The sequence below is a fragment of the Lampetra planeri genome, chromosome 55 (genome assembly GCF_965212315.1).
Source record: "Lampetra planeri chromosome 55, kcLamPlan1.2.h2, whole genome shotgun sequence".
NCBI lineage: Eukaryota > Metazoa > Chordata > Hyperoartia > Petromyzontiformes > Petromyzontidae > Lampetra > Lampetra planeri.
Window position 1 is genome coordinate 4,602,182 of NC_136161.1, and position 15,463 is coordinate 4,617,644.

The following is a 15,463-nucleotide window of genomic DNA, read 5'->3' on the forward strand; positions in this document are numbered from 1 at the left end:
CGGCACAACTCCAAAAACAAAAAAAAGACCCGCCATCATGAGTGCACCGCCGAATGTTTCTTCAGGGTGTACGACCGCGTGAATCCCTTGCCGCACTCCCCGCACACGTGCCGCTTCTCGCCCGTGTGCAGCGCCGAGTGCGCCTCCAGATGGGCGAGGCGCGCGAACCCCCTCCCGCACTCGCCGCAGACGTGCGGCTTCAGGCCCGAGTGCAGCGCCGAGTGCGCATCCAGGTGGGAGCGCCGGGCGAAGCGCCGGCCGCACTCGCCGCACGCGTACAGATTCTCGCCCGTGTGCGTCCTCGAGTGCACCCCGAGGTCCGAGGAGCGTGCGAACGCCCTCCCACACTCGGCGCAAGCGTGCGGCCTCTCGCCCGTGTGCGTCCTCAAGTGCTTGCCCAGGTCGGAGCGCTGCGCGAAGCGTCGGCCGCACTCGGTGCACGCGTGCGGCCTCTCGCCCGTGTGCGTCCGCGTGTGGGCCCTCAGGTCGGAGGGCCTCGCGAACGCCCGGCCGCACTCGTCGCAAGCGTGCGGCCTCTCGCCCGTGTGCGTCCGCGCGTGCTTCTTCAGCTCCGAGCGCTGCGCGAAGCCCTTGCCGCACCCGGCGCACGCGTGCGGCCACGCGCCCGTGTGCGACACCGAGTGGGTGTCCAAAGCGTAGCGCGTCGCGAACACCAGGCCGCACTCCTGGCACCTGTGCTTCCTCCGATGGGCCGCGGCGGTCGCGGTTGCGGCGCCTTCGAGCGCCTTTCCACAACGCGCGCAGGCTCGCGGGGTCTTGTCGTCGTTGTCGTCGCCGCGTTGCGCTTTGCCCGCCGTCGTTCTGCGGCCTCCGCCCTTGCCGCACTCCGCGCACAGCAGTTCCTTCAACGCCGTCGACTCGTCCGCTGTGGCGTTTCGACAAAGGGCAAAGGCATCGCGCCGACGGTCAAGGCACGGGTGGCGTTTTCGGATGGCCGTCGGGCAAAGGGCGGCGGTCGCCGCATTGCGAAGCGCTTTAGGACGCACTTCTGCGGCCGTCTGGAACGCTCTTCCTTCTAATATTAGGAAGCCGCCACTGGGAGCTATGCCACTTTTAAATCATCATCTGAATTGAAAACTAATTTCTTTAGAACTGCTTGTTGTTGTTTTAGTTTGCTGTCTTTCCCCCGCACCTCCGATTAGCACGGTTGGCTACATACGGTGCGAAAGAAGTTCAACACACGGTACAAGGTACTTTGTTGAGCCATCATTTGTGATAGCCAGGTCGCTTCTGAAAAAGAGCTACATAGCTCCGTGGGTAAAATAAAATAAAAAGCAACCTCACAACATTTACAATTGAGTATGACGTTTGTATGTATGTACGTACGTTGAGCTTCTGGCGCATAATATGTAGCCAACTGTGCCAAGCAGTTAGAAAGAAATTCGTTTTCAATTCAGATGATGAGTTAAAAGTGGCATCGCTAAAAAAAAAATTCCATCAGGAAGCATAGACGAAAAAAAATAACGTCCCATGATGTGATCAAAGGAGACTCACCGTCACCAACGTCCTCCTCTGATAGGGCAACCTCGATGAAGTTCTGGTCTGGAGTGAGCGGACATCCACGGCGGCTGCCTGTCTCCCCGGGCCTCCCACCGGCTCCTTCCACTTCAACAGTCTTCACATCTGGAGCTGGGATTTTAAAAAAACGCACCAAACGTTACCATTGAAAACACGGCCTGTGAAGATCCATTGGAGAATGAGGCAGGCCAAACTATCCGGCTAGAGACGTCTCTCCTTCGACTCTTAAGACATTATTGATATCTTGCCTTAGTTTGGGCGATTTCATTCCAGATTTTGCTCTGCCTGTGTACTTAAGGGGCACCGTGGCAGCTAGGAGATGTTATCTTCCTCGCCTGGTATGCAGGGGGTCGGGGATTCGATTCGACCCTGACGCCTGCTGCTGTATATTTGGAGTTTGCGTGTCTCTCTCCCCATGGTCGCGTGGATTTGTCTCCGGGTTCCTCCGGGTTTTCCCCCCCCCACATTTAGAAACATGCATTGAGATTATTTTGCTGCTATAAATTTCCACGCGAAGAGCCGCTTTGTTGAGCTATCATTTGTCATAGCCAAGTCACTTCTGAAAAAGAAGTTAATAGCTCAGTGGAATTTACCTGGTAAGATAAAAAAAGGAGTTTAGTTTTATTTGTATATTGAAGTGATTTGTGTACCTTCCCTATACTTTGCACTCCTATCGTGTTTGTGTGTTGTGTTGTTGTAATGTTCTGACCCCGTGTCCCAACTGGACATCTGCGAAAAAGAGCTTCATAGCTCATCGGATTCCTCCTGCAGTATAAATACAGAATCTGATTTCTAGATGGGGATCTTACCATCTCCATTGACCTCGGATTTCACCACAATCCTCATTATCTCAGTGCCCAGACTCCCTTCATCATCTTCTTGCTTCACGACTGCTCCTGTACACAACAACAACAACAAAAGACAAAGATCCCCCGTGTAGCTTTAAAAAACTGCTGAGGCAACTCACTACTCTACGGGATGTCTGGCAAAAACATTATCAAGCTGCAGCGTGTACAACATTCTTTAGCACGTGTCGTGACGGGTACTGCAAGATCCGACTGTGTCCGTCCGGTGCTCGCTGAGCTGCATTGGCTTCCGGTTGCCGAACGAATACGTTACAAGGTTGCACTCATTGCACGCAAAGTGCTTGGTACAAGAAATGAACCACAATACCTTGCTGATCTCGTCAAGGAGCAATAAAACCATCATCAGGCGAACTCACATCGAACAAAAACCGTCACCGCATCGCGCGTTTTCAGATGCGCTTCTGTGGCCGTCTGGAATGCTCCTCTTTCCGATATCAGGAAGCCACTTGTACTATGCACGCACTTTTAAATCTAAATTGAAAACTAATTTCTTTAGAACTGCTTGTGGTGTTTAGTTTGTTGTCCTTCCCCCGCGCCTCCGATTGGCACGATTGGCTACATACGGTGCAAAAGAAGTTCAACATACATACACTCTACACTACAATATACACTACACTATACACTACACCACTATACTAAATTGAACCCTCAATTCTTTCGAACTGCTTGTTGTGTTTAGTTTGTTGTCTTTCCCCCATGCCCCCGATTGGCATGGTTGGCTACGTACGGTGCGAAAGGAGTTCAACGTACGTGTGTACATACACATCATATGCACATGCGATTGCTGCTCGAGCGTCGATTCAAACGCAACGAATCAGGAGAGATTCTTTCATTGACCTCACCGGCATGCGTATCTTCACATCGGCCCGTCAAGCCAGGATTTTCTTCGTTTTCTTGTTTGATGATTGGTAATGGAACAAGGTGTGAAGCCATCTGAGCGGAAACAAATTGACACTACGACATATTATCCAATGTGCAAATAAAAGACAAAGATCCCCCGTGTAGCCTTGAACAGACTTGGGGCAAGTGCTGTTTGCGAGTAGCAGCACCTATGAAGGCCGGCGTTTTGGCACACGAGAGGGTGGGTGGCCAGCACCACGCCCGACTGCCTTTGTTGCCCCAACGGTTGATGTTTACACACCGCACCAGGTACGCATTTGAGGCTGAGTCGACTAAGGGGAGGCCCAGGACCGGTTCAGATACAATATTCGTCACTGGTGTTAGCCGTGAGCGGGAATCGAACTCAGGTCGCTGGGTTCGCAGGGGAGAGCGCTAATCGCTACACCACCATTCCCCATATGCACATTGAATGTGCATACACAGACAAAATATGGAAAATCATATGGATATTGGCAAGCGCTTATCAAGGCAAGTCAAGCGAGAGGATGGTATGGCTGGAACCTAAATTAAATAAATGTTACTGGCAGGAACCTCCTGGTTACACCAGCCCACAGGGGATTATTGTGTCCGTCGTGCAGGGAGGGGCTGGGTGGGTAGGGAGGGGCTCGGTGGGGTGGGGAGGGGAGGGTGGGAAGGGGCTGGGTGGGGAGGGTGGGGCTGGGTGGGGCCCTTATACAACTCAACGTTTAACCTACTCACGCCGGCTTGTGCCCGCCCTCACAGTCGGTCATATTTGCGGAATACACCACGCCGCCGTTGACCCTGGCCATTGACCGAGCAACCCAATGTTCCTACCAGCTCCCTCCGCAGGAATGTGTTTACTTGACCAAGGCCCCACTGAGCAACGTTGCAGCTCTTTTTCAGACGCAAACCTGGCTATCACAAATGCTAGCTCAACGATTTGGCTTCATCATCGTCGTGTGGACATTTATAGCATCGGCCAAACAACTTGAACCGCGTGAAGTTGATTCTAAATGTGGAGGGGGGGGGGGGAAACCGAAGGACCCGGAGAAAAATCCACGCGATCACCGGGAGAGAGGCACGCAAACTACAAATATACAGCAGCAGGCATCGTCAGGTTCGGGATCGAACCCACGACCTTCTGCATACCAGGCGAGGTAGTTAACATCTCCCAGCCACCTTGCCCATTGCTGATGTTTGGATACTGGCAGTGAATCATTCATGGCCGAGTCAGAATCAACCAACAAGACAAAGATCCCCCGTGTAGCCTGTAACAGACTGTTGGGGCAAGAGCTGTTAGCGAGTAGCAGCGCTTATGAACACACAAAGACAAAGGTCCCCCGTGTAGCCTGTAACAGACTGTTGGGGCAAGTGCTGTTAGCGAGTATCAGCAGCGTCTATGAACACACAAAGGTCCCCCGTGTAGCCTCAAGCAGACTGTAGGGGCAAGTGCTGTTAGCGAGTAGCAGTACCTGTGAACACACAAAGATCCCCCGTGTAGCCTCTAACAGACTGTAGGGGCAAGTGCTGTTAGCGAGTAGCTGCACATATGAATACACAAAGACAAAGATCCCCCGTGTAGCCTGTAACAGACTGTTGGGGCAAGTGCTGTTAGCGAGTAGCAGTACCTGTGAAGGCCGGCAGCTGCGGCACGCGAGGGGATGTGGGGGGTGTGTGGCCAGCACCCCCACGCCCGGCCGTCTTTGTCTCCCCCGGTAGCGACGTCGAGTCCACAACCGCTGCTACACCCGGGGTCACTCAGCAGCGAGCACGCAGCAGGGCGACGAGATGCGGGGACAAGACAGCGCGATGCGGGGAGATGATGATGACGATGTGGTGACGTCATAAAAGAGGTGGGTGGAGTCTGGATGCGGTGTCGCCTTTCACTCCGATTTGGAGCCACAAGCGACAATCGCCTCAACGGGCGCCTGGCCCCAGACATGTCTCTTGTGGGCTTTGGGAAATGCAATCAATAGAATCAAAGAAGTGCACCGGGCAGCACAAACATTGTTACACAGCAGGTCCGGCCACGGGCCAAATATTTAATGATGCCTGGTCATTTCAGCCTCATATACAGCATCGTGGACTTACGCATTTTTGTTTTAATCAAACTCGTATAACACGAATAACTAAGTGATGCACTTGATAACGACTAATCAACAGAACAAGCAGAGTTTGGTAAGTAATTCTCAACAGACCACCTTTTAATCAGTCAATACAATAAAGGAATTAACTGTGTACAGCAAATAACTGTATACATTTCATAGATTACCACACAAGGGATGATATACTACAAAACAAGGACAATTACCATCAGTTCTAAAAGCAATATGGAATTGAAACAAATGGCATACGTATTACAAGGAACATCTACTACTATATAAAACTGGAATGCTCAGTACCGGATTTGAAGACCCAGAGATGTTAAAACAAAGGCATGCACAGCCCCTTTTTGTCAGTCCACTGGTTGATGAGAGCACCCCCACGTTGTCTATCAGACGAGGGGTTTGTTTGACCATATTTCGCCAACGATGGCCAGTGCAGGTAAAGGGGCAAGGAGCATAGATGCGGGGGACATATAAGTACAGTACACCAATAGATTATGCTGCCTTGCCCTGTGTTACCTTGCAGCCCCAGAGTATGATGACTGCCGGTCAATGAATGGTGATCACCCATCCAAGCGACTAGTTTCAAGTTTACAGTAGTCCCTCGGTTAACAGTGACATCAGTTAACGTTTTTTTCGTTAATGTTTCATCTGCCATAGGAACCCCACGGTTTCAACTAACTTTAAAATGTTGACTAACGGTACGTTTACGTTATGCACGCGGGCGCCAATTTTCGGCCAATCCGAGCGCTCGTAATTGAGGCTGAGCCATGCTCTCAACCAATCAGCGATGCCAATTACTGAGCCGTTTAGACCTCGACTGGCTTTGTTTACATTAAACTTTTCTAATTTGGTCGTGGAAACAGCTCCTCTTGCAAACTCGGTGATTTTTTACTTATAGCGTGTAATTTTTATATTTGATCAACAGTTATCGGTTAACAGTAGTTTTCGTGGAACGGATTAAACACGTTCTAACCGAGGGGCCACTCTATTTTGCTTAACCGGGTGAGAACTCAAGACACCAGGATATGTTTCACTTGCGAAAGCGACCTGAGGCATTGGTCTGCCAGTCAGGGTCAATGATTGCTATGTATGGTCTCAACTGACGAAAATCTGTTGGTAAATTTCAAATGGCCCTGATGCAATGAGGAGCGATGTTCGCCAACACAGGAAGCCACAGGAGTTAAGCGAACTTCAGGGTGCCATTGATGATATGAAGAGCAATGTTAATTTTGACATCAACGAGGTTTGTGTGAGGGCTGGCACTCCAAAATTTCAACATTGCGTGAACCCATATTCCCACACTGCTCTTTCAGATGACCAGCTTCTCAGCAGAGTGCATTCTAGAATGCTTATTTAAATAAGCACGCGTTGTAAACCCCTTCCCACACCCCTTGCATAAGTGTGGTCTCTCGCCGGTATGCGTTATAGAATGTTTCTCCAAAGTGGAACGCTGTGCAAAACCCTTTCCACACTCCTCGCACACGTGCGGCTTTTCACCCGTGTGCGTTCTAGAATGCATCTCTAAATTGTAGCGCTGCGTAAACCTCTTCCCACACTCCACGCACATGTAAGGCTTCTTACCAGTGTGCGTTACAGAATGTTTCTCTAAAGTAGAGCGCTGCGAGAACCCCTTCCCACACTCCTTGCACAGGTGCGGCCTCTCGCCCGTGTGCGTTCTAGAATGCATCTCCAAATTGTAGCGCTGCGTAAACCTCTTCCCACACTCCACGCACATGTAAGGCTTCTCGCCCGTGTGCGTTCGAGAATGTGTGTCTAAAGTGGAACGTTGTGAAAACCTCTTCCCACACTCTTTGCACAAGTATGGCTTCTCGCCCGTGTGCGTCCTAGAATGCATATCTAAATTGTAGCGCTGCGCGAACCTCTTTCCGCACTCATCGCACATGTATGGTTTCTCGCCGGTGTGTGTTCTGGAATGTGCCTCTAAAGTGGATGGCTTTGAAAACCTCTCCCCGCACTCTGTGCACATGTGTGGCTTCAAGCCGGTGTGTGTTCTAGAATGTTTATTTAAATCGGTGCGTGCTGTAAACCCCTTCCCGCACTCCTTGCACACGTGCGGCTTCTCACCCGTGTGCGTTCTAGAATGAATCTCTAGATTGAAACGCTGCGTAAACCTCTTCCCACACTCCTTGCACGCGTACGGCCTCTCGCCAGTGTGCGTTCTAGAGTGGGTAATTAAAGTGCAACGCTGGGTAAATCCTTTCCCGCACTCCTTGCACACGTGCGGCTTCTCGCCAGTGTGCGTTCTAGAGTGTTTCTTTAAAGTGGAACAATGTGAAAACCCCTTGCCGCACACCTTGCACAAGTGTGGCTTCTGACCAGTGTGCGTTCGAGAGTGCGTCTCCAAATTGGAACGCTGAGAAAACCCCTTCCCGCACTCCGAGCACACGTGGGGCTTCTCGCCCGTGTGCGTTCTAGAATGTCTCCCCAAGTGGAAACGCTGCGAAAACCCCATCCCGCACTCTGCGCACACATGCGGCTTCTCGCCCGTGTGCGTCCTGGAATGCTTCGCCAAGACGGAAAGCTTTGAAAACCCTTTCCCACACTCCTTGCAAACGTGCGGCTTCCTGCCAACAGCATCCGCCGCGTAACGCCCTCCTGGCCGATCCACTGGCGCAGAATCCTCGTTGCGTGTCGCGACCGTGCACGGCTTCTCTCCGGTTCGTCGTTTTTTCCTCCCGTTGCTCGGCGCGCAGGCCTGGAGCGTCTTTGCGCACTGCGCGCAGCCTCGGAGCGCCCGCCTGGCGCGTTTTGCTTTGTCCGCCGTCGGCGTTCCTAGCTGGCTGCAAAACTGCTTCCCGCACTCTGTGCAGAGCAGTCGCGTCGGGCGCCCATCATCTGTCGCACATTTTCAAAAAACTAAATGAACGCAACACTTTAGGGGCTCTAAAGTACGGCAAGAGAGCAAATACGGGCGGTGTGCGTCACGTTGAGTCAGGTGTTTTAGCATCGAGGTTGAATGTCATTGTGAAAGCTTGATTCTCATCGACAACATTTCAACGGGTCCAAGAGACAAAGCCTCGATTGGGTATCTAATAGGTAAGGGCTATATTAGCTTTGTAGAACGGTGAGCCAATGTGTGATGCCGCACCTCCGATTAGCAAGGATGGCTACATACAGTGCCAAACAAGTTCAACAAACATACATTACACTATACACTACAATACACACTACGCTATAGACTACATACTACACTATACACTACACTACACACTATACACTACACTATACACTACTATATACTACATTCTACACTATACACTACATATTACACTATACATTATACTATACACTACAGTATACACGATACAAGAGACTACTATACACTAGACCACTATACTAAAACTAATTTCTTTAGAACTGCTTGTTGTGTGTAGTTTGTTGTCCATCCACCACAGCTCCGATGAGCATGGTTGGCTACGTACGGTGCAAAACAAGTTCAACACACGTACATACGTACAGCATGATCGGGCTATGTCTGGCGATAAAACCGGAAGCTATTAAATGTTTTATCCGTGATCAAAGTGGGAACCCACCTTGACCAATATCCTCCTCCAACAATTCCACCTCGATGAAGTTCTTGTCTGCAGTGGCCGGACATCCTTCGTGGGAACTCTCCATCTCCTCGGACCTCTTACCAACCCCTTCATCTTTAACAATATTCATATCCCGAACTGTAATTTAGAAGGGAAAAAAACCCCACAATCGTTAATGATAGATGGAAGGTCTAATTAACACATAGTAGTAGTAGGGCTTTTCCGGCCAACATTATCCATAAGAGGTGTTTTGGGTTAGATCGCATAAATATAAATGTGTTGTTAAACCCCCCAGCACCCAACAACAGCCAATTAGTAAGGTTTGTCATGTAAACAAAATGTGCTGATGAGTTACTACTTCAACACACCGGGGTAACGACACATTTATATTCACGCGATCTAACACACACACAAAAAAATATTATTGGGGAGATGTAATGTAGGTATGTATGTTCAACTTCTTTTGCACTGTCCATAGCCAACCGTGCTAATCGGAGGTGCGGGGGGAAGGACAAAAAACTAACACACCAAAAGCAAGTCAATCAAAGAGAACGGTTCAACACACATCTCCCACAACTCTTAAGGCATGTTTCTTGCCTAGTTTTGCCAAATAAACATCTTATTGGGGAGATGTAATGTAGGTATGAAAGAACCAAAGGGTATAGTTTAGCCATTTAATTTTGACATTTCAATTGAAAGTACGGTAGAACCCCTCTTAACGACCACCCCTGTTCACGACTACGGTAATCGGTTAACGACGGGCCTCCATAGAGGCCAATGTGTTCGTTTACTGACCATTCCCCTGTTAACAACGGGCTGTTGTAGGTACAGTAAATATGAATTAATGCATTGATTAACAATGCTTCTTTTAATATTATGTGCATACAACGTTTAGTATCTTTATGTATTAATAGCCATTGTTTAAACATTACAAAGTATATTTTTTGGGTGAAAAAAGGGTAACTTTCGATACTATCGGAATGAATTGAGCTTTTAACGTATTTTTCCTATACTCGCTTGACGACCAAATCACTTCACGACCGGTTTCGTGGAACCAATTAACGTCCTTAAGAAGGGGTTCTAATGTTGAATATGTCGCGGTAGATTTAAGCTCACCGGCATCGACGTCTTCATATTTCACCGTCAAATCCGAACACAGCCCAGCACTCAAATTGTCTTCGTTCTCTTGCTTGATGAATGGCAATTCAACGCGAGACGCCATCTGAGAAGTGAAACAATGTTTAGATATCCAATTAGGTGTGTACGCTTATAAAACAAACACAATGATACAACAATTACCTTACATAGCTTCTTGGTACAAGTGCTGTTCGCGGGCTCTTTCTGACAAAGGGGCGCCGTGACCGCTGGGAGATGTTAACTATCTTGCCTGATATACAGGAGGTCGTGTTTTTGATCCCGTTCCTGACGACGCCTGCTGTATACATGGAGTCTGCATCTCTCTCTCATCATCATCACAGTGGCTAGATGTTAACTACCACGCCTGGTACGCAGGTCGTGGGTTGGATCTCGACCCTGGCGACGCCTCTTGTGTCGTGACTCACCCCAACCAATGAGTGAGAAGGCCGTGAATCACTGGTGAGTAACCGTTCGTCACTCATTTCCCAACGTCTTGTCTCTTCTCACAATTCAAGTTCCTAGAATCAACCCACCCGCGCCTGCAACATGGCTTCATCCCAGAGGTCGCAATCGGGTACCCGATACACGTACCCTACCCGATAGCCGGCTACCCGTACCCGGACGGGTATCGGGTAGGGTACGGGTACCCGTTTGCGACCCTGGTGCGGCCGGGTACGGGTACGGGTAAGGAATCAAAACCCGTTTGTGACCTCTGCTATAAAGTCAATCATTGACCTTCGGCCGAAGGTGCTCTGGTACCAAGTACACTTATGAGCATCCTTGTATTTGAACACGGGTTTGGTTATTGACATTCCATGACTAGCGTAGAATTACAATAACATCTCACTGTTTGGGTTCAGATCAGTGGGGGGGGGGCATTCCTCCCAATCACACCTCTCCAGGTATGTGCAAGGTTTCCCACGTGAGCATTGAATTCGCCCAGCAAGACTATGGAGTTGGTAGGCAGCACTCTGTCGAGCATTGCACCCACTGTCTCCACGAAGGCCGAATACTCTGAACTGCCATTTGGTGCATATGCACAGACAGCAGTCAAGAAGAGTTTTCATTTCTGTCTCACTGAGGCGACCCTCTCATCCGCTGGGAAAAACTCCAACTGAACAGCACCCAGCCGGGAGCTTGTGAGTATCCCCACAACACACATAACATGGTTGACAAAATGGGAGCCATCCCTCAACCGCACCCAGGCATTGATCAGTCTCCCACTGTATCTGCACCAGAAGGAGATTCCTCCGGTACAGCCATGGAAGGCTTCTCGAACTACGTGGTCGAAAAAAATGTTAAACAATGTGGGAGCCAGAGGACATCCCTGTCGCACCCCAAGGTGAACAGGGAATGGCTCTGACTCCCGGCCACGGCCCAATGTGCAATGTCCACCGGGCCTCTCACCAGGGGTTACACCAGATTAGGAGAGGGAACACCCCCGAACGAGAAGTTTGGTTCCTGTGAGACCGACTATATCTAGTTGAATCCTTTCCACCTCCTCCACCAGTTCTGGCTCCTTCCCCCCCCCCCACCCAGTGATGTGACATTCCACGTCCCAATAGCTAGTGTCCATCGCCAAGGTCCAGTCCGTCTGAGACCATCCGTCTTCCTACCATACTGGCATCATACCCGCCCCGCACCCTTTGTCCTGCGGATGGTGGGCCCACAGGACGGTGCCACGTAGTCATTTCAGGCTGGGTCCGACCGGGTTCCGTGGGTTCAACCGGCCACCAGGCGCTTTGCCGGCAAACACCACCTCCAGGCATGGCTCCACGGGGGTAGTCAGGGTATACCTTGTCCGGGCGAGGTTCTCTGATTTTTAAATCCTTTATATTAAGTTCGCTTGCTTGCGTGCTTGCGTGCTTGCTTGCTTACGACCGTGCAAATCTTTCGGTCGTTTTTTAACCCACTTCCTGTGATCCAATCGAGCTGACATTTTCCACACAGACTCGTTGTGCGTGACAATTAATTTTCGTGAAAATGTTTTTTCCAAAATGTTACACTTTTTAGGGAAAATTTTTAAATATTTAATTACCAATTGCTTAATGCTGGCAGACAATCATCTGACCCATAGGTGGCAGCCATCTCAAGCCAGAGGACGAGAGGACTCTAGCCGCCACGCATATAAAGGATTTAGAGTTAAAAACTTTGTTTTTACGGGTTAATTTTTTGTCTATTTGAACCATTCACGAGGGGCTTTTTTCGGACCGTTATTTGTCTGGAACCGCCCCCCAGAGCTGTTCGCCAAGGGAGACCCTAACCAGGAGTACAAGACTCCAGGCGATATAACTCTGAGGGTTATTGGAACACACAAACCCTACCACCACGATAAGGTTACAATGCTTATCGTAGGGGGGACAAATGGGAATTGTTTAATGATAATGCTGACAATCAATAAATAATAACAATGTCGATAATCAACAAATAACAATCAATAAATAATACATTATGAAGAACAATGTGTTTTTTTTTATTACATTTGATGATTTGACGACGATGGAAGTGGTGATGGTGAACACAGCTTGAGAGAGTGAATCGCAATGTGAACGTGAATTCATCTCTTGTAACAGCAGTGGACGCAGTGCAAGAGTGAATGTGAATTCACCTCTTGTAGCACCGGTGGACACTGCAAGAGTGAATGGCGGTGTGAGTGTGAATTCACCTCTCGTCTTGATTGAATTTCACCACCAACCTACGGGACGCTCCAACGCAGCAACAGCAGCAGCGACCACGCAGCAGAGCGACGAGATGCGGGACAAGGCGAATGTCAATTGCATCGAAGAACAAAACAAGCTGAACACATTCGTCAAAAAACGCCACTAAAAGGCCTTCAGAGGATTAAAAGAAATATTTATATAATCGGCGACGTTTCGGGCAACGGCCCTTCTTTATAGCACGTAGCCCAAAGAGATAATACGGAGACTGCACATTGCCATCATCACGGGGCCAGATGGGAATGAATCTTGTTTTAAGAAATGTTATCTGATGACCGTGGGTGTGTGTGGGTTGTCTTTTATTTGGCACGTGAACGGTCACAGAAATAGTAAACTACCAATTCACAGACAGGCCCTTTAATAATAAATGTTTTTTTTTACAAAGCAGTGTGACTGCTACATAAATTCATATTAAAAGTAACATCGTAAAATGTCGCTGTCACATTCCATTGCGCCACAATGCATTGTGTCAATGCATTGTGCCGCATACATTGCATTGTTACATTGTACTGTGCCCCAATGCATTGTTCCACATTATCTCCCCCCCCCACATTCGTCCTCCGATGTTGATGTCTCTTCCTATGTTCATTGTTCAGTGTTTTTTTGTTTCATTTTCTCGGAGGGTTATCAACAACAAACCTCAACGCTGACAAGAGGAGCACCACAGCCACACGAGCAGTACCGGCGCCGATTTATTGTTTTGAATATCTTTTATATGAAACACACGAGCACAATGTATTAACATTCATTTTAAATACGCTTTATAACTTACGTGGTTTCGATATGTATTTTTTTATGATTTATTATCATCTCCTTCATTGGCTACCTGTCAAATTCCGAGTGGATTTTAAGATACTGCTATTAACCTATAAGGCTTTAAAAGTGTTCACCCCACATTACTTGCAGGAACTAAGAGGGCCGTCCATAAATGACGTCACGCACCGGGGGGGGGGGGGGGGGTCAGATATTTGTGACGATGGGGAGGGGGGGGGGGTTGAGAAATGTGACGTCACATTAAAATGCGCAACTTTAAATAAATATAGACAACACGTTCTACTTAATTAAATATACTATTTAATAAATGTTTTCTCCTACAACATCAGAGTGCAGCACAACATTAAATACGCACTACAATGACAATAGTTTAAAGCGATTTGAAGCATGTTTTATATTTTTTGTGGGGGGGGGGGGGCAGTTTTGTGCCGTCATATTTGAGGGGGGGTCTGACTTTTTGTGACGCCGTGTGACGAAGGGGGGGGGGGGTCAAAAATCGTCCAAAATCGCGTGACGTCATTTATGGACGGCCCCTAATACATTTATACATTCCATCAAGGTCCTTAAGATCTTCTGATCTCCAAATGCTCAGCACTCCCAGGTCGAGGTTGCGTTCTCGTTGTGATTGGGCTTTTGTTAGTGTGGCACCCAAGCTATGGAACGCCTTGCCACTTGAATTCAGGGCAAAGTCGGTCGATATATTTCAGTTTGGTAAATATATTTAAGTTTGCTTTGAAAACTCATCTCTTTAAACTGGACCTTCCCTCTTAAGTTTGGTTGGTTGCCCACTGGTTCTGTTTTTTTGTTTCCTGCATCCCATGCATTGCGCATTGGGATCCTAGGATAGAATTCGCATGATACATTTTAATTATATTGTTTCGTTTTTGCAGCAAGTTGGGACTTTTCAGCGAGCCAGACCAGAGCTCCCTACTCTGTCAATTCCTGGGAATCAGTATGCGAGTGTAGTCTTGTCTGCGTCTCGAGTGAAGGTAGGTGTCCGTGTTTGTCTCCGTATGTCTCCATATCTGTATGTGTCTCTGCTGCAACAGAGGTGTAGGGAATTCCAACAGGACCTACACCTCTCCTTTATTGACCTGATAAAGGTCTATGATACCATCAATAGGCCTGGGCTCGGGGATGTTCTTCCTGCTTTCAGTCCCCAATTCTCTGCTAACAATCATTAAGGACCTTCATGATGGTGGGCTTGGGCCGTGGCCGGGAGTCAGAGCCATTCCCTGTTCACCTTGGGGTGCGACAGGGATGTCCTCTGGCTCCCACATTATTTAACATTTTTTTCGACCACGTAGTTCGAGAAGCCTTCCATGGCTGTACCGGAGGAATCTCCTTCTGGTGCAGATACAGTGGGAGACTAATCAATGCCTGGGTCCGGTTGAGGGATGGCTCCCATTTTGTCAACCATGTTATGTGTGCTCATGATCTGGTGATTGATGCTCACTCAAATGAGGAGTTGGAGGCACTGCTTTTGAGCCTGGAGCGTGCCTCTAAGAGGTGGGGCCTTACCATCAGCCCCACCAAAACTAAGCATCTGCCTGGGTATTCTGTGTCATCAAACACTCCACCTCCTCAACGCTCCATTGGCGAGGCAGTTGTAGTGTTAGGGTTTTCATACCTGGGCAGTGTGCTCATGACCAGCTCTGGTTTGACAGCAGATGTTTCACTCCAAATAAGTCGAGCGGCATTATCTTTCCATCGGCTGCATACAAGATAATATGGAGCTGAGTGGACTTGTCAATGGCTGGTACCAGCGGTGTCAAGATTGGCCTCTGGAGGAGGCTGATTGAGGACGCTACTGGGAAGTTGGATGCAGTCGCCCTCCAGCAATAATGGAGGGTAAAGGAGCGACGCTCACAACAATGAGCAGTGCACCGGGCGGCTAAAACACAGCA

General features: G+C 48.9%; 1 protein-coding gene across 1 annotated transcript; it reads right to left on the reverse strand.

Annotated features, from left to right (window-relative positions):
- Positions 1-35: 35 nt before the first annotated feature.
- On the reverse strand, positions 36-12,855 carry LOC144735488 (uncharacterized). The gene is made up of 8 exons (XM_078617888.1): positions 10,045-12,855; positions 8,929-9,066; positions 6,687-8,230; positions 4,895-5,008; positions 3,248-3,359; positions 2,349-2,435; positions 1,516-1,650; positions 36-886 (listed from the first exon to the last, which is right to left on the reverse strand). Exons 1-8 carry the CDS (start codon positions 10,148-10,150, stop codon positions 36-38), a joined length of 3,087 nt encoding a protein of 1,028 aa, XP_078474014.1. The 5' UTR covers positions 10,151-12,855.
- Between the last annotated feature and the right edge of the window lie 2,608 nt (positions 12,856-15,463).

Excerpts from the sequence above, each read along its gene's own strand:
- LOC144735488 (XM_078617888.1), bottom strand. The coding sequence starts at position 10,150 with ATGGCGTCTCGCGTTGAATTGCCATTCATCAAGCAAGAGAACGAAGAC. Across the intron at positions 2,436-3,247 it reads ATGTGAAGATACGCATGCCG|GAGCAGTCGTGAAGCAAGAA; the intron begins GTGAGGTCAATG and ends TGTTGTGTACAG. Across the intron at positions 887-1,515 it reads AGAGGAGGACGTTGGTGACG|CGGACGAGTCGACGGCGTTG; the intron begins GTGAGTCTCCTT and ends GAAACGCCACAG.